This window comes from Balaenoptera physalus, assembly GCF_965194825.1.
Source record: "Balaenoptera physalus genome assembly, chromosome: 16".
NCBI lineage: Eukaryota > Metazoa > Chordata > Mammalia > Artiodactyla > Balaenopteridae > Balaenoptera > Balaenoptera physalus.
Window position 1 is genome coordinate 33,822,961 of NC_138898.1, and position 19,183 is coordinate 33,842,143.

General features: G+C 45.0%; 1 protein-coding gene across 2 annotated transcripts in view; it reads right to left on the reverse strand.

Annotated features, from left to right (window-relative positions):
• RASSF2 (Ras association domain family member 2) overlaps positions 1–19,183 on the reverse strand; it is a 41,004-nt gene that overhangs the window by 10,390 nt on the left and 11,431 nt on the right. For both annotated transcript variants that reach the window (XM_082431437.1, XM_082431436.1), the window contains 4 exons: positions 9,544–9,633; positions 7,460–7,535; positions 5,006–5,157; positions 1,821–1,909 (listed from right to left, as the gene is read on the reverse strand). In XM_082431437.1, the coding sequence (XP_082287563.1) occupies positions 1,821–1,909; positions 5,006–5,157; positions 7,460–7,535; positions 9,544–9,602 (376 nt within the window). In that variant the 5' untranslated portion in view covers positions 9,603–9,633. The remainder of the gene's footprint in view (positions 1–1,820; positions 1,910–5,005; positions 5,158–7,459; positions 7,536–9,543; positions 9,634–19,183) is intronic.

Consider the following 19,183-nt stretch of genomic DNA (forward strand, 5'->3'; position numbering starts at 1 on the left):
CAAAACTTGCTACCCCAAAATGTCTCTGGCATGCTGAAAACAATCAAGCCCCAAAAGACTGATAAATGAAATATAGCCTGCTATATCAGTAAACAAAGGATATCACAGTCATCAGAGATTGCAGCCACAGGTGATGGTGAGCTGGTTAGCTCTAAGGGGACTCAGGACGGAAAAGAATACCTGCCATCTAGCAGCCATCAGACTGCAGCCACTCCCCACGGTGACCCATGAGGAAACTCGAGGTGAAAGCACAGGATACTGGCCCCAGATAGCTGAGGTTCATATCAAAGTAATGATTTCAATGAGCCCAGACTCTTGCATCTTCCCATACACAGAAAAGAGCTAAATTCCTTAACTTGGGATATCTGGTTTTCTTTAATAAACAATAATCTTTTGACATTCAAACTACCTGCCCTTTGTTGCAAAGCTCCTATGTATCCTAGCTCCCCCTTTGCCTCCTCAGAGCAGTTCTCTCAGGGTTACTTGAGATGCTACCTTCCAGGCTTGAAGTCCTAAGAATATTCGCCGAATAAAACATAACTATAAACTTTTAGGTTGTGAACAATTTTTCAGTCAAAAAGACTCAGGAAGAAACTCTGCCTTTTCCCCTAACTGCCTGAAGAATTTAGATAGCGGGCTTATTACTGGACTAGAGTTATCACCAGAGACATCTGCAAAGAATATGGGCTAAATGTGGTGAGGGAAACTCTTAGAGATCAGAGTCCACCCTGTGTCACACTGTCTTTGCAGGCCCAGCAAACATTTGTTTACCAAACGTTTGCTTTTCCATCTCCATGTGAATTGCCTTCCTCTCCTGAAGTCCCAAACCACTACCCCCAACATCCTCTTTTGTCTTTAGCTGAAGATGGTAGTTAAGGTGAGGGCATCAGCCATTTTGGTGAGTTACTCAGTTTTTCTGGGTCTCTCCCATGTATACATGTTATTAAACTTTTGTTTGATTTTCTCCTGTTAATCTGTCTCATGTCAATTTAATTCTTAGACCAGCCAGAAGAACCTAGAAGGTAGAGAAGAATGTCTTCCTTCCCAACACCATATATCACTAACTCTCTGTGCCTCAGTTTCCTCATCTATACAATGGGGATAGTAATAGCACTCACCTCACGAGATTGTTGTGAGGGTTTAAATAAGTTAATTCATTTAAAGTGCTTAGAACAACGTCTGCACAAGATAAGCACGATATAAGGACTTGCAAGATAATTTCGAACTGACAATATCTATCAAAATTGCAAATGCACATAGCCTCAGATCCAGAAATTCGATTTCAAAGAATCCTACAGACACTGACAAATGTGTGAAATGATACATGTATAAGGACACTGTCTACACTTTTGTTTGTCTAAAAGACTAAAGACGACTTAAATGTTTGTCAATAGGGAGCAATTAAATTATCATTTTTTTCATACAATGTAATACTGCAGAGCTGTAAAGAATGCAGAAGTTCTCCATGGGTTTGTATGGAACAATCCTCTAGACAAACTAATAGAAACGGGATGTGCAAAATGCAGACACTTACATAAAAAGGGGAAGAAAAGAAATGACATCCAACCATTAAGCTTTGTTGGTGTGTATTTCTTTGTGTTTGCAAAGAGTACCTTGGGAAGAATGCCTTCAGTTTGCTTCTAGGGAGGGAAACTCAGTGGGTGGATGAGATGGGAAACTTTCAATTCTTTTTAATAAGTTTTGAATCTTGAACCATGTGAATTTTGTTTTCAAAAAATAAGTAACAGTGTACAACATTCATCATATCAGTCTTCACACAGTCGGCCCCAAACTAGAGGATCCTCCCACCATGCATGTACCTGTGGGACTTGATGTCTGATCACTCTCAGGCAGGGCATCCACCTCTGAGATTGGAATGTTGGGCATGGTGAGGGGCTTGAGGATGGTGCTGGTGAGCAGAAAACAAACAAAAGGTTCAGCCCCTGCAGAAGAACGCCCCCAGTCCCACCCCACCCCACTCGTACAAAGGGAGCACTTGGCCTGTGCAAGGCTGGGTACCAGCACACAGCAGGTGACAAAGGACATGGTGGGCTGTGCTGAGTGTCTCATGAGGCTGGTCCAGCTCCTGGGCTAAGCACTGGGCAGGGAAGGGGAGCTCTGGAGGGAGAAAATGCTTGTTCCCGGTATTTGCAGCAACATGAAGTCCAGGACAGAGAACAACAAAGAACACCTGTGTGGTGCCTGTGCTGAGTTTCTAAGCACGTACAAATTTTATAGCTTATTTAGAAAACCCTAATAATGGTCATTTATTTCTAGGGACAAGATTCTAGTTCAGACCCACTTCTGTTGGAGGAATAACTCAGAAATTGCTTCTGCCATCTAACAGGAATGGAAAGTAATAGGTTAGCTGCTACAACAGTCAGGGCAGCTTTGGAAGTGGCACTGATGGCAGTGTTCTCAGGGTTGCTGGAGAAAGGGTCACAAGCAGGCAATCTGAGTTGAGACCTGGTATTGCTACGATAGCCGGAAAATAACTCCTCAAAGCCTAAAAGAACAGTGGAAGCAGCTCAGAGAAACACACCCAAAATCAACAGAGGATTTGGCCAGAAAGGAGAATAATATTTAACCAATTAGGACCATCCCATGGTGAGAAGAATGCAGGTGCCCTGGTGAAACAAAGCAGGACCCTGTGGGGGCTTCCCAGGAACAGACCCCTGTATCCCCCTCCTCTTGTTTGTAAAAAAGCTTTAGCCTCCTAGGCCTTCCCTGAGTTCCAAAGAACAAATTTAATCAGAGAAGTGAGAAAATGCAGAAACTAAGGAAAACAGTCAAGCAAGACAAAATATTGATAATAATAGTTTAGCCAAAAAGCAAAGTTAAGGACCTTTAGTTCCTCCTCAAGGGCTATAGATAGTATCCTGAGCCATGTCCATGAGTCGCTGTGCAGATACTGAAAGTATCTTCTAACACCAGGTGTAAGAAGTTAACTGCATTCTGACCACAAGCAGGTAAACCCCAAACCCCTTGGAACCAGATGATGTTGAGTCCTGAAATACCACCCAATTACCTCACCAGCAATTAATCAGAAGAGCATCTACCACCCTGCGACCCTCTCCCTCATCTTGCCTTTAAAAACTCTCCGATGAAAGCCATCGGAGAGTTCACGTCTTTTGAGCATTAACTGCCTGGACTCCTTGTTTGGACCTGCAATAAACGCAGCACTTTCCTTCACCACAACCCGGTGTCAGTAAATTGGCTTTACTGCACGTAGATGAGCAGACCCAAGTGTGGTTTGGTAACACTGGGACTCAGCAGAGATAGGATAATTTTCTTTTTTTTTTTCTGGGCACATCATGTGGTTTGAGGGATCTTAGTTCTGAGACCAGGGATTGAACCTGGGCCCTCTGCAATGAGAACGCAGAGTCCTAATCACTGGACCACCAGGGAAATCCCAAGGGATGCTAATTTTAAGGGAAGACAATTTAAAATTGAAAATCTGAAAGAACTGCCTATTGTATTATAACCTGTGAGCTTCTGAGCCCCAGAATGAAACTGAGCAGAGCCTCTCAGGAATGGTGAACATTTGGCACCCATAGCAGCCACTTCCCACTCCCTTGTCCAAAGCACTCTTTATTGCCAAAGCAGAAACTGGTCTCAGCACGCTTCTTAACACAGTGGTTCAGGCATTCACTTTATTATAGCAGGCACTGGGATAACATTATTTATCATTCCTGAAAACTCTCTCAAAGTATTTGCAAGTTTCAAGAACCAACCAAGACCAGCTTGATGCCATAGGGAATGGAAAAGAAACAAGTGTACAGTGTGAAAGACCCCTTAGTAGGCCAGCCAAAGGTCACATGGTCAAGTGGAATTTTAAAAATCATCTCACTTAGGAAATGGAATGTAAAACACCCCAGGGCCTGGGCTGGGGCTGTGGAAAGGGTTTGGCCCACTTGAAACCAAATACAGAGAAAGTGCCTAAAACAAAGCAGAGTATGAAACTGGCAAAGTTAGATGAAACCAGAGAACGTTGATTGGACATCCTGGCGCTGATGGGACAGGCAAAGATTTTCCTCCTTAAATTCCCTTGGAAAGAAACCAGATCAGTAACAGGCTTTGGCCACATTGTAGGTTTCTCTCAACTTTAGCAAAGAATAGATTTGGCTGTGGAGTTTAACAAAATGTTCAATGGGGTCAACAGAGAGGGCTTTGTTCTTATTTAAAACAGAAAAAAAATCACTGCGGTTTTGGCTGAGAGGTTGGCGCACTCCACCCACGCTCTGGCCCCAAGGCATTCAGTATCAGCAAAGTTTAGGATGGAACAAGGGATAGTCACTTGATCCTAAAAACTGAAGTCCCAGAAAGACAGTAAAGAGGATGTGCCTTACTAGATGCATTGAACTACTCATCTGGCTACAGGGAGGAACAGGCTTAGTCTTCACAGACCTTCCAGTGGGAACCCAGGAGAGGGGACCTCTCAAGACCATCACGCCACCACCCAACTCCAGGTGTGGCCTGAAGGAAGCAGTCCTTGCTTGGCTGGCTTGGACAGGACCTGACATTCTTTTTCCTCTTCCAGGTTCCCCTCAGACACAGAGCTTTGGACAGAAGTTTTGAGCCCTAAAAGTCTCTGGGGTGGGGTCGTTCTATGAGGAGTGGTCCTAGTGGGGAGGATGCTGGGGCATCAGGTGTCCTGTCGGAAATCTGCAGACTGGGCCTGGCTGGCCACTACAATACCCCTCAGAGACTAGGGGTCTCCACGAGGAAAGGCACGCTGCTCACCCAGGCCTTAGTGCTTCTCCTCTCTGACTCAGCATCTCCCCTCCTCACTGTGACTCTCACTCAGTGATTGTGGTGACAGGCATGGAAGCCCAATAACACCAACATACACCCCTTTCTCCTCCTCCCAAGTCAAAGGCAGGGGGCAGTGGGAATAGGAGCTGGGATCAAGGCTTGCTGGAAGAAGGTGGCATTTACCTGCTTGAGAATAGATGGAACCCCAGATACCCCTGGTCACCCCCCAGTCCCATCTCTCTTCACTCACCCCTGAGCTCCTAAGTTACAGCCAGAGTGCCAAGAGGAAGAGGATGGAGGAGGGCGAATGCGTTCATTGTCATCCTGCATTTGTAGACGAATGGGCCGGCGCAGCCCCCAGGAGATGTTCAGCAGCCCCTCCACGATGAACTCATCTTCTTCCTGCCACAAAACAATTGGCAGGGTGAGCCCAGAAAAGCCCCAAGGAAGCCAGCACCATGTTGTTGGGGGTAATTGACAGCATCCTTGATGTGTCCAGCTGGGTGCACCCAAGTTACAGTCACAACCCAGCTCCAAGACACTCTCTCCACTTGAAACTACCCCTGAGGCTCTGAAGCTGACCTCAGAGGTCAGGGCAAAGTTGCCTCAAAATTCATAGACACGTGCAAATTATAATAATGGTTTTTTGTTGTTTTTATACTAATGATTTTAAAGAAAGCTAACTACATTTTTTTTCTTTTTTTTTTCTTTTTGGCTGCATTGGTCCTTCGTTGCTGTGTGCGGGCTTTCTCTAGTTGCGGCGAGTGGGGGCTACTCTTCATTGCGATGCGTGGGCTTCTCATTGTGGTGGCTTCTCTTGTTGCGGAGCATGGGCTCTAGGCACGTAGGCTTTAGTAGATGTGGCACACAGGCTCAGTAGTTGTGGCGCACGGGCTTAGTTGCTCTGCAGCATGTCGGATCTTCCCAGACCAGGGCTTGAACCTGTGTCCCCTGCATTGGCAGGCAGATTCTGAACCACTGTGCCACCAGGGAAGTCCAATTACATTTCTTAAAGTATGTGAGATTAACCCTGCTAACAGAAGCAAGAGCTAAAACCTTAAATTAGCTACTTTCCCTTCCCCTACTATGGAAAGTGATGTGTCTTTATCTATAACATGTTATATGTTAATCTGACCCACTGGTTGAAGGAGATTTAAAGTAACATTTCCTCAAGTTTGTTCAACAGAATACTAGCTCCTCTAGCAGATCAATTGTTACCTTAAAAAGAGTACCATGTGATCGTGAGTTGGGAGATGATGTGTTAATCAGATTTCTTAACAGCAGAACTTCCCAGGCCAATAATTAGCTAATGTGCTACATAACAACTCTCCAAGAGGTGAATAAATCCTGCAAGAATTCCAACTTTATACTCAAGGGTTGTTGACTGATAAGAATTTAAATTTGAAACCCTTCTAAAAACATTTGCATGTTTTATCCCAAAGAAGTGGATCTCACTAATCACCATAAAACCTTTTAATCACCTATAAGACACACCTCAGAAAAGCTGTTTAAGGACCAAAATCTTGCTAATGGTCCAGCCACTAATTAGTAGAGGGTTTGAGGACAATGCCTAAAGGGTCAGGTTTTCTTTCTAGAGTTTCAGAAAAACCTTTCTGAACCCATGTTTTATAAGCAGGGCCAAGACCTGAGATCTGGGCTATGGCCACATCTTCAGGACAAGCCGCATGAATGAAGATGACACTTCAGTGAACAACTAACCTGGGCCCCAGGATCATCCTTAGAGAGGAAGGGGGTAATAAAGAAGGCAGGAGAAGAGTGGAGCAACTTTAGGGCATTTGGGGATCTTAGGGAGAAAAGCTTTATTTAAGCACAGGTCATATATGGCCTTCTAGCTGGTCAAGGTTGGCATCATTACTTTATATCACATGATTGTAGGGCAGAATTTAACCCAAAGTAGGACTTTGCCTAAGTGGTGTGGTTTGAGGAACATACAAAAAGCCACTACATACTATTCCCAACCAGCCTGCCTTAGTAGCTGAAATTCTGCCATCTGGATATCCGTTTGTTTCTATGAATTAAATCCCCATGGCTTGACAACCTGAAAATGTGTTTAGAAGGGTATTACACACACCTTCTTATCGGTCAAGAACACTTGAGTATATATTACTCCACCATCTATCTGAAACAGGCTTTACAGAAATGGATACAGTATGCATAAGCTTAGATTCAGGATGGGGGCTGGGGAAAGACAGATGGATAACAAAGGACACTCCAAGAAGGCACACGAGGAAGGCTGCTGCAGTTGTCGGGAAGGGCCAAGAGTTACCACCCAGAGCTTATGTAACTTGTCCAGGTTGCTTCAGCAATAGGGCATGGGCCCGGATGTGTCAACATAGAGGACTGGGTGAAGTTCCTGAATTGCCCAAGAGGAGGAAGGCTGCTTGAGAGTTAGTTGAAAGAGTCATTTCATGAAAGGGAGGGTTCTTCTTTTGAAGCTGGCGCTAGCCCAGCCACACAGCTGCAGGAATGTCTCCGGAACAGAAAAGCTCATCTTTTTTAGAACAAATTTGGGCCTGGGGTCTCCTTCCAAAGAACTCTAGGGACTCCCAATAACATCACTAGCATTGAGAGGCTCCTCACTGTGGCAGGAGAGGCAGGGACTCTCAGACCAGGAGACATGGAGACAAAGACTGGGCTGGCCACCAGGGAAGGATCCTCACAGATCTTCCTTGGGACTCCTTACCTCACGATGTCGGAGCTGCAAATTCTGGCCTTCATAATACAAGTTGTAGGTCTTCAGATGCAGGAGAAGTTCGTTCCTTAAGGGAAAAATACAAGAGGTGTCACAATCTCAGGTGAAGCCACTTATAATGCAGTTGTTCCCTCTTTTTCTCACCTCTAACCTGGCCTTAGACTTTCCAGTCTGGGTGTTTGTCTACATGTGTACATATACACATACACATACCCAGAGTTCAAGGTCAAGGTCAAGAGTAAATACTACCTAGAACAGACTGGATGTAAAGAGCAACTCCAGAAAACCAAGGCAGGTCTGGTCTGCTGACAAAGGTTGGCATCTCTCACAACACTCCCCAAACCCAAGCTAAATATGCAGGCCTTAATAAATCACAGATTCATAGAGGCAAACACATTTCAAAAGCCCACAGACAGGATTTCTCCAGACTCTCCACAGCCTTTCCTCCCTCACACATGCTGTGAGTGAGGAGGGGACAATCACTACAAACCTTCACAAGACTCAGAAACTCCTAGAATTTCAGAAAGTTAAAAGGGACAGGTCTGGGTCCCACTGACTTATGCTTCATTGACATGACCTTATCAGGTGTTTAAAAACTTACCAACTCCCATCAAGAGTGGAACAGATGAATAAAGGCAGCTATGGTCACACAATGGAGCAGCAATGAGAATATGAATGAACTACACATAATATGGATGAATCTCACAGATATTATGCTGAGTGAAAGAAGCCAGACACAAAAGAGCACATATTGTATGATTCCATTTATATGACATTCGAGGTAGATGTTAGAATTCAGGATAGTGGTTCACCTTTGGGAGTGGTGACTAGAAGTGGGCATGAGGGGGCTTCTGGACCCTAGCAATGTACACTTCTAGGTGCTTTTATCTTTTTAATCTATTCTAGGTGCTTTTAGTTTATAAAAATATTTTTTAAAAACCTTACAAGGCCTCTAAATACTGGTTTCCAAGTGGCCCCCCTGGGAGCACAGCTCTACTAAATATGAGAGAGCATGTCACACCCTTTGTGATCAGAGTGAGAGCTGCCAAACCTGAAAATGCTGTGATCAAGTTTTATCTGAAAGTGAATGAGGGGAGGCCTGAGAAGGGCTTGAGGAGGCTGAGGTGTGTTCTTTTGCCTATACTCAGGCAAGAGGCAAGGGAGTTCAGTCCCTCTAAGTCCAGCCATTCAATGGAGAGATTTGGGGCCACACAGGAGGTCAAAACCAGCTGGAAACTCGAAGAAGTTCCAGACAAGTTAAACCTAGATAAGCTGGAGTGAATTAGTAAAAAATATGACTCCAAATAACCTAAAACAAAAGCTGTTTGATACTTTTGAACACAAAGATCTGAAACTAGGATTTAAAAGTACTGGTCAGTAGAAGCCCTGGGGGAAATCCATCAGTGAAGAGATAAGTATGATCCATAGCTCACACAACTGTGTGTCTGTGTATGGCCAAGTGTGTCTAAAGGAATTAAAACAATTTGGCCTCAAATAAATTAAACATTTCGTTAAGATAGAGAACATAAATACGTACAAATCTCTGTGCTGAATGTAAAAATATATCTGCAAACTTATAATTTAAAAAAGTCCATTTTGGCTTAGGCCCTGCCATATCAGCAAAAATCTGAGTTCAAAAGATTTTAGTGCATATAAAGCAATGAAACTGTCTCCTTCTGTTCAGGGGGCACCTGTGCCCATTTTAGCCAGAACCCCAGCAGCACAGGGACACGACCCAGCCAGGACTTTCCTGGGGTATACCACAGACAAGACAGTGAGCAGCCAGCACCAACTCCTCCTCCTGGAAGCCCTCCAGAACATCATCTCTTTTGAACCCCTAAGGGTGCCATGTCCTGAAGACCTCCTTAACTTCACTCTCTATGGCCAGGCTCTGGGGGCATGTTTTTTATCTATAGCAGCCACCTTGCTGATGCTCTCACTGGTCCACACTCAGTTGCTTTCTTCTTCTCACACACATGAACTCCTCTCGTGCACAGAGGAGGCTCCTCTGCCAGTGGCTTCCGTTCACATGGCACTGGCCACTGCAAACACAATACCATAGCAAAAAATCTTACTTGGAAATGTATTTATCTTGTCCACATGGGACTAGGGAAGTTTGGTGACTGTAGTCCATTCTTCCTTTCTCTTTTCATCAGATGAGAGGCCTATATTTGAAAGGTGAAGACAGAGGTTAAAGTCAGGTTGTGTCCTTAGGAACTCAGCAGACCATGTACCAGGGGCGGGGAGCACATGGCTCTCTGTCCCTGCCCCAGATCCACAGCTCAAGCAGCCCAGCACTGACCCAGGGCCAGGGAAATGCCACACTGCTGGCTGCTGCCTCTGCTTGCCACAGCCTCTGAGAAAAATCCCACTTGATCATGGCGTATGATCCTTTTAATGCACTGTTGAAATTCAGTTTGCCAGTATTGTGTTGAGAATTTTTATATTTACTTTCTTCTAGTATTTCAGCCTGAAGGTTTTTAATTTTTTTTTTATTGTAATGTCCTTATCTGGCTTTGGTATCTGGCATTGTAAAGTGAGTTTGGGAGTGTTCCATCTTCTTCAATTTTTTGGTAAGAGTTTGAGAAGGATCAGTATTAACTCTTCTTTAGATGTTTGGTAGAATTCGCCAATGAAACCATCTGGTCTTGGGCTTTTCTTTGTTGGGAGGTTTTAGATTGCAGATGTTCAATATCACTAATCATCAGGGAAACATAAATCTTGCAAACTATTATATACAGGATGGATAAACAACAAAGTCCTACTGTATAGCACAGGGAACTATATTCAACATCATGTGATAAACCATAATGGAAAAAATATGAAAAAGAATACATATGTGTATAACTGAGTCACTTTGCTGTACAGCAGAAATTAAATACATTATAAATCAACTATACTTCAATAAAATTTTTTGAAAAAACCACAATGAGATATCACCTCACACCTGTTAGAATGGCTATCATCAAAAAGACATGAGACAACAAGTGTTGGTGAGGATGCAGAGAAACTGAAACCCTTGTGCACTATTGGTGGGAATTTGTAAAATGGTGCAGCGCTGTGGAAAACAGTATGGCAGTTTCTCAAAAACTTAAAAATAGAACTGCCATATGATCCAGCAATTCTACTTCTGGGTACATACCCAAAAGAACTGAAAGTAGGACCTTGAAGAGATATCTGTACACCCATGTTCTTCACAGCATTAATCACAACAGCCAAAAGGTGAAAGCCACTCAAATATCCATCAGTGGATGAATGGATTAACAATGTGGGGGTTATATATATATATATATATATATATATATATATATATATATACACACATATATATGTGGGGGGCATATATATATAAAATGTAATATTATTCAGCCTTAAAAAGGAAGGAAACCCTGTCACACATTACAACAAGGATGAACCATGAGGACATTATGCCAAGTGAAGTAATCTAGTCACAAAAGGACAAGTACTGTATGATTTTACTTACATGAGGTACCTAGGTCAAATCCATAGAGACAAGAAAGTAGAATGGTGGTTGCCAGGGGCTGGGGAAGGGGGAATGGCAAGTTACTATTTAATGGGTATAGAGTTTCAGTTTTGCAAGATGAAAACAGTTCTGTGGCTGGATGACAGTGATGGCTGCACAACAATGTGAGTGTACTTAATGCCACTGAACTGTACACTTAAAATGGTTATGATGGCAAATTTTATGTGTGTTTTGCCACAAATTTTTTAAATGGAAAAAGCAGGCAGAAAATCAGTGTTATAGTGACACAATGTGAAAAGGATTCAACCCACTGTTGCTGGCTTTGAAGCTGGGGGAATCGGGTGTGAGCCAAGGAATGTGGGTGGCCTCTAGAACCTGGAAAGGACAAGGAAATGGATTCTCCCCTAGATCCTCTAGAAAAGAACACAGGCCCTGCCAAAACCTTGATTCTAGTCCAGGAAGACCCATGTCAGACCTCTGACCTACAGAACCAGAAGATAATAAATTTGTATTGTTTTAAGCCACTAAGTTTTGGTAATTTGTTACAAGAACAACAGGAAACTAATACAAAGGCCCCCTAAGGAAGGGGTATAAGTGGGAGTAGGGGAGTGGAGGGCTGAGTTCCATTTAGAAAATTCATACCCCACCTGTATACCCAAAAGTGGTACCCCAAGAACACAATTGTTCTCTCTAAATTTTAATTTTTCAATTCTTCAAAAAAAATCATAAAATTTGGAGTATATATGTACTACAAAAAAGGAAAAGGAAAGAAAGTCAGACTACTGAGAAAGTTTTTCTTTTTTTCTTAAGTGACAATTACCATAACTAGTGAGTACCCATTTTTTTTAAAGCACCTCATCTATGCATATGTAAATGTATACGTTCATTTATTGTGTGCCTAAGATGTGTCAAAGCTTTGCGTTTACTGATGGCATTTCAACAGCAAGTAAACTGGCACAGCCCTGCCTTCAAGTGTACATAGTCCAGCAGGAGGTGGATATGAGGGGAAAGACAATTCTATCGAGGAGGGCAGATGCCACAGCAGCACACAGGAAAGGCACCTGATCTGGACTTGGGTGGGGTCCCAGGAGCTTTCTGGAGGAAGTGAACTCTAAACTGAGACCTCAGTGATGAGATAGAGCTGGCAAAGGTGAGGGGCAGAGTGGTCCAGGCAGGAGCATGCACCAAGATGGGGTGGTGTGTGTGCTGGACCTTGACCATGTCGAGGACTTTGGACTGTGAAGTACAATGGGGGGTGTGGTAAGCTGAATAATGGACTCCAAAGATATCCAGGTCCTAATCCCTGGAACCTGTCAATGTCACCTTATATGGTGACAGGGACTTTGCAGATGTGATTAAATTAAGGATCTTGAAATGGGAAGACTATCCTAGATTATCTGGGTGGACCCTAAATGTAATCACAAATGTCCTAATAAGAAAGGCAGAGGGAGATTCTACAGACAACCTCAGCAGAGAAAGATATTTGAAGATGTTACGCTGTGGATGAAAGATGGAGAAAGGGACCATGAGCCAAGAAACACAGCCAGAAAAGGCAAGCAAATGAAATTCCCCCCACAGCCTCTAGAGGGAGGGCAGCCCTACTGACACCTTAGTTTTGGTCCACTGAAACCAATGTCAGACTTCTGGCCTCTAGAATGTAAGAGAGTATATTTTTGTTGTTTCAAACCACCAAGTCTGTGATCATTTTTTTATAGTGGCAATAGGAAAACAAGGGGAGTTATAAGGGAAGGGTGTGATCTGAGTTGAATTTTGGAATGATTATCCCACTCTGCTGTCTACTTTGAGAAAGGATTGGGGAAGAAAACAGAGGTTGGGGGACCAATTGAGAAGCCTGTCCCAGGGAAGCAGGCAATGGGGATGGAGTAACAGAGTCTAAAGAGTTTAAAGAGGTAGAGAAAAAGTCATGATCTATCAATAAAAAGATTTGGAAAGGGCCAGATTCGACACAGGGGTAAAGGCAGAGTCCAGCACGATGCCTGGCTACTGGTGAGGATAGCGATGTAGGTGGCCATGCACAGTCACAAGCACTGGTGTGAGGAACACGGACTGAGTCTGAGGCAGGGCCATGGAACCCCGTGATGCAGATGACAAGAAGCACAGCCAGGTCTGCGGCCCAGGAGAGTGACAGTGTGGAGCTCCCGGGGAGGGAATCCTGGCTTGGCTGAAGGGAGGGAGGTCAGGAGAGTGGCAAGGTTACCAGGGAGAGAGCAGGGAGGGCTGAAGGGGCAGGGCCAAGGGCAGGTATCCAAAGGACCCAGTAGGTCAGGGATGGGCAGAGAAAAAATGAGTCCCTATAAGAGGAGGGAAAACAGGAGACACAGTATCCTGGAAGCCAAGAGAACAGGGGGCCCTGAGAAGGAGGCCAAGATCAGCAGAGCCAGGAGCTGGTGGTGGGAGCTCAAGGAAGGGAAACCCAGAGGGGCCTCTGATTTACCACACAGAATCATGGGGGACCTCGGCCAGAGCCAATGCCAAAGCTTGGATGGAGTAGAAATCAGATTAGTAGTGCCTGGCCATTGACAGAACTCATCCTGAACATTCAGGTCTTTCTCCAACCAGGGAAATATCCTATACTTGCTTTGATTACTGCTTCTCTTCCTTCATTCTTGGTTTTTCTTCTGCAATGTCTCTATCCCCTCTCTCCAGCACTACACATACATACATACATACTTACATACATCCCTGCAGTTATCCTCCAAGTCTCGTATAATTTTTACTCACAGTCTCCACCTCCTTATTTTCCCCAGAATTCTACAGCTAATTTTCTAACTCACTGATTGGATTTTCTGCAGAACTCTCATTCACTGCCTCCATAATAACCTATAATTTGGTAATTTTGTTTTGGATCTGAAAGCAAACTCTCCTGCTCCTAAGACAAATCCCTTTTGACAGTATGTCCTCTTAAATCTACTGAAAATACCAATTAGAGAAATTAAGTCTTTTCTGCAGTTACTAAAACTATTTGGTACTTGAGGAAAACAGGCAGATTAATGAAACAATATCACATACAGAAATAGACCCAAATATATTTGGGAACATAGAATGTGCGTTACCTTTCTAAATAGCAGGGAAAAGATAGATTAATAAAACAAAATGTTGCTGGAGAATTGACTGGCCTTTGGAAAGGGGGAGATGGGGAATCTAAATCCCTACCTTACTCCTCCACCAAAAGAAATCATAAATGAATTAAAAAATTAAACACATAAAATGCTAAAAGGAAATGTAGGGAATTTTGAACTGGGGAAAACTTTCTTGACCCAAAATCCAGAAGGCATGATGAAAAAAGAAAACTGGATACCAATCTGTAAAAATTTTAAGCTTCTGCTTAGAAAAAAAGTTTACCCTATCCTGAGTCAAAAGGCAAATGACAAATTGGGGGAAAATATTTACAATACATATTATGAAAGGTTAATCTCCTTAATATGTAAAAGTCTTTAATAATTCAATAAGAAAAAGACTACACTCAATAGAAAATTTGTCAAAGCACATGAACAGATAGCTCACAGAAAAATAAATACAAATAGTTAATAAAGATGTTCAACTTCCCTCATCACTATTTTTTACTTACCAGGTTGATAAAAATCATCAAGTAGTCTGATGGCCCAAATGTGGGAATTCTCTAAAGCTCTCTCTGTCTACATATTGAGTGATTTCACCAAGGCCATTGCTATAAATCTGACCTATAGACTCAATTGGCCCAATCTTTGTCTCCAGCCTGACTTCTCCCCACCTTTTTTCTTACTTTTATGTTTCTTGGGTTAGGAATGTTAGGAAAATACTTACACAGCTGACCACATTGTTGAATTGAAATTACAGGTAGCTGATTCTAGGACCCAACCCCTCCTTTGTCTATCTCAAGGACAACAACTGCATCTGTCTTCATAAACTTTCCAACCATCACCACAAATCACTGGCTACCTCCAGCCAGCTGGAGAGGAAAAAAAGCCAGCTACATTTACATACCCTTTAAGGCAAACACAGTAGCAGAGCAAACAAAAGGCCGGAAATTTAGAGTTCAGTCCAATATTGCTTAAGCAGAGGATTGTTTCTCACACAAGGAAGAGTCAGAGGAAGATGGTTGATGGGGCTGGGATCCACATTCAATTGGACACTTCTGCCAAGGGTGCCTGCCAATATCTACAGTCTCAAAGAGAGGGATTTGCTCAGCTAGCTGGTTGCAATTCTTCTGCCTTCTCTGTTATTATGAAGAATTTATGAAGCCCTCCTGGACTCCACAATGCCTTGTAAGGATCATTTCCAAGCATCACTTGCACACTGCCTTGAGAATATAGAACCAATCTTCACCGTCTCTTTGAAGAGGGGAAAGCAAGATAGAGAGGAAGGAGGGGGCTTCCCACATCAGGCAGCATCTCAGGCACAGAACGGAGACTGCTCACTGCTTCCCACACAGAGAAAGGAGGAGAGAGACAGAATGGGACAGGAATGAAAGGGCAGATTTGACACAAATAATCTTTGACGTGGAGTCACTCTTTAGAAGTCTAAAACATATTTAAACCTACTGAACCCCCCCATGAACATGGCCATTTAGCCCTCAAGACTTCTAGATCAGTACAACTTCCCTTTAGAAAAACCTTAAAAGATAAAATGTGTATTGAATGTCTACTAACTACAAAGCATGTCTGCCAACATGTCTGGAGATGTGAATACCGTTAGGCTTGCCAAGTCAGGACATGAGCCTCCTAGTCACCTAGTCACAGTGGAGACCTATTGAGGCCACTAACCAGTCAGTCCTCTCTTCTGGCACCACTTCATGCCCTGACATGTTCTGGGTTCTCCTCAGCTCCATTAAATGCCTGGGTAATGCCATGCAGCCTGTCAGCAGAACCTAGCACTTCCCATGTGAAGATACATCCACTACTTCCTGCCTGCTCCCAGGACAACTTGAGGGCACAACCTTCCCCAAGATCCAAGAGAATGTCTTGACAAAGGGAAGGTTCCTAAGCTATTGAAGATGATGACATCCCAGCTACAAAGAACTTTCTACGCCTGTTTTTCATGCTCTGTGAGTGTGCCCATGCTTCTCAGACCCAAATAAACTCACATGTTCCCTAGACACTGATCCAAAACTTACCTCCCCCTACAAACTGTTCTCGCTGTCCCTGGGCAGTGTTGGGGGGATAGGCTCCACACCTCAGCCTGTCCTTCATCACAGCACTTACCACCACACAGAAACCATTCATTTGGTGTTTCTTTCCCCTCCCAGGCCTAGAGCTCTCTCTCTTTGGACCCCCAGCTCCCACACTGTGCCTCTCTCCTGCAAATATTCCCATTCTCATTATTAATTCTTCAGCGGAGACAGTGGATTCAACAGTCAGCCCAAAGAAAGCTAACCTGCTGTCTTAGGTTAGGTAATTCCTAGAGGCAGAGGTCAAAATGAGGATTCTTGTGCACATGAGTTATTAAGGAATTGATTTCAGGAGAAACCTGTAAGGGAGTGAGGGAAGAAGGACTGGGCTGGGGAAGGAACTGGAGCCCAGCCACAGCCTGATTCCATGGGAGCTCTAGGGTGTGAACAACTCCACCGAATTGTCCCACCCTAAGACAGGCAGGCCAGGCCTTTGTACCCCGCGCTAGTCAGTCACTGGTTGAGAGCCACCTCTGGGAGGAGGGGGTGAGCACCCAGGCATTATCCTGCAAGAGCAATTCTCAAGACTAGGGAGCAACTGAGACCTGTCAGCAGTCCACACCCATAACACGCAGTAGATAAAGGGGGGGCTTCCCTGGTGGCTCAGTGGTTAAGAATCCGCCTGCCAATTCAGGGGACACAGGTTCAATCCCTAGCCTGGGAAGATCCCACATGCTGCGGAAGCCCGTGTGCCACAACTACTGAGCCTGCGGTCTAGAGCCCGCAAGCCACAGCTACTGAAGCCCGTGCACCTAGAGCCTGTGGTCTGCAACAAGAGTAGCCACGACAATGAGAAGCCCACGCACTGCAACGAAGAGTAGCCCCCACCTGCCGCAACTAGAGAAAGCCCACGCACAGCAACAAAGACCCAACGCAGCCAAAAATAAAAACAAATAAATAAGTTTACTAAAAAAAAAAAAAAAGAATCCCCCTGCCAGTGCAGGGGACATGGGTTCGAGCCCTGGTCCGGGAAGATCCCACATGCCGCAGAGCAGCTAGGCCCGTGCACCACAACTACTGAGCCTGCACTCTAGAGCCCGCGAGCCACAACTACTGAAGCCCGCTCACTGTAACGAAGCGTAGCCCCCACTTGCCACAACTAGAGAAAGCCCGCACGCAGCAACGAAAACCCAATGCAGCCAAAAACAAATAAATAAATTTATTTTTTAAAAAATAGATAAAGGGGATCTGGGTGGGTACCAGCAGCGGCCACTACATCTGCTTCACGTTAGGGCTTGAAGCTCCTGGCTCCATCACCTTCCTCTACCCACTCTCAAGCTGGGACGAAACAGCTGCCTGCACAGGATCTCCAGGTGTGGTCGGTACAAGGCTGAGCTGCAGGAATGGGGACAGACTTGCCCAAGTTCTGGACCAGTCAAAACCCCGTAGCTACCCTGTAGCTGTTGCACAAAGGATCCTTTCCTCTTTCTTTTCACAGAACCACCCCCCCACTCACAGGTGTTTCCAGCCTCCCCAAGAATAAATGAGGGGCCGGCCAGGCTCTTGAAATTAACCAGCTCAGTTTCCTGTGATGAGGGCAAGCATTAAGTCCTCAGGAAGCTTGAGGAGGTCGGAAAGGCATCAAAGCTCGGTTCAAAGAGAGCAGAAGCTCCTCTGTTCTTAGCTCTTGGTTCCTCCAGACTCCTGTGCCATCACTCGCTTTCTTTCAGGGAGCCCAGAGAACACACTGAAGTCAATCTGGTCTCAGAGCATCCCCAGGAGGCTAGCTAATCCCTACACAGTTTCTGTTCCAGCCTAGAGACCAAGTGTCTCTCATCTTATTGATCAACTGGAAAGTCCCCAGCAGGCAAATTCAGAACAGAAAGGGGAGCCACCCCTGGCTGGAAAGTCCAGAGTGAGATGAAGACCCCCTTTGGTGTTTTGTTTGTTTTCTGTTTCCAAAAGGGTCTTTCTGGTTGCATAACAGGGGCCAGGCCCCGCCCCAATCCCACCTCAGCTCCCAGGGTAGGATGGGGGGTGCCGGAGCAACAGCGAATTTATAGGACCCAGGCAGTCCCAGTCTCTAAGAAAATATAACTAGGAGAGAGAGACAGGCTAGGAAAGGGGAGGGCTTAGTCCATGAAGCATTCCCAGGGGGGCAAACCCCACAGAGCCACCCCCTGACCAGCGAGGAGGACATGCACTTGGCAAGCCTCAGCTGAAACCAAAGTGGGAAGGAGTAACAGCTGAACTCAGGACACACGACATCTCAGAGGTTCTAATTCTGGGTGCTCATTAGACTCTCTTGGAGGGGGAGTGGGGTAGGGGGTTAATTTGAAATTCTTGATGTCACGGCTGCAACTCAGACCAATTTCATCAGACCCTCCGGGAGGAGCTCCAGCCACGAGCATTTTTAAAACCTCCCCAGGTCATGCCAATGTACAACCAGGGCTGAGAACCACTATGAAATCTGATGGGGATAGAGCTGTGTAAACTGAGGACACCCCCAAATGCATCTCAACGAAGCCTTTCAAGAATGGAAGAAACAGAATTTTCTAAAAGCAAACTGAGTTGAGTCTTTAGTGCCCCCCTTCCCATTACTAATATTTCAAAGGGGAGAGGGGACAGTGCAGAGCATCCCCGAGGATCAGTGTGTGAAGGCACAGAGCTGATGCAAGGGGCCCCATCACCAAACCAGGGCACCACATCACAGAAGCCAGGGAGCCAGCTGCAGGCCCCAGATGCAAAGGAAACATTAGCTGGGGGCCTGCAGCTTCCCCTTTTGGGGCCTCTCCCCACCTCTTCTCTGAACCCTTGTCGGCCCTGCCCTCTGGGGACAATCTGGAGCTCTAGGGTTGGAGAAGACAGTTATCTGACACGGTGCTTCACACTATAGTATCGAAGACTGCCTCATCAGGTCTCCTGAGGGACTCTGCTTTGTAACCAAGCAGTGAGAAAGGAGACAGTGCTGACCCCTCTGCACTTCAGCCTCCTCGTATGGAGGCAGGAAGAAGTGTTGATGGCAAACAGGAAACCCCAGCCCTACCGCGCCACACAAGGAAGGAGACTTGAGCTGCGGCCTGGGGCCCTGCCAAGATCTAGAGATTACAAGAGATTCCACCTG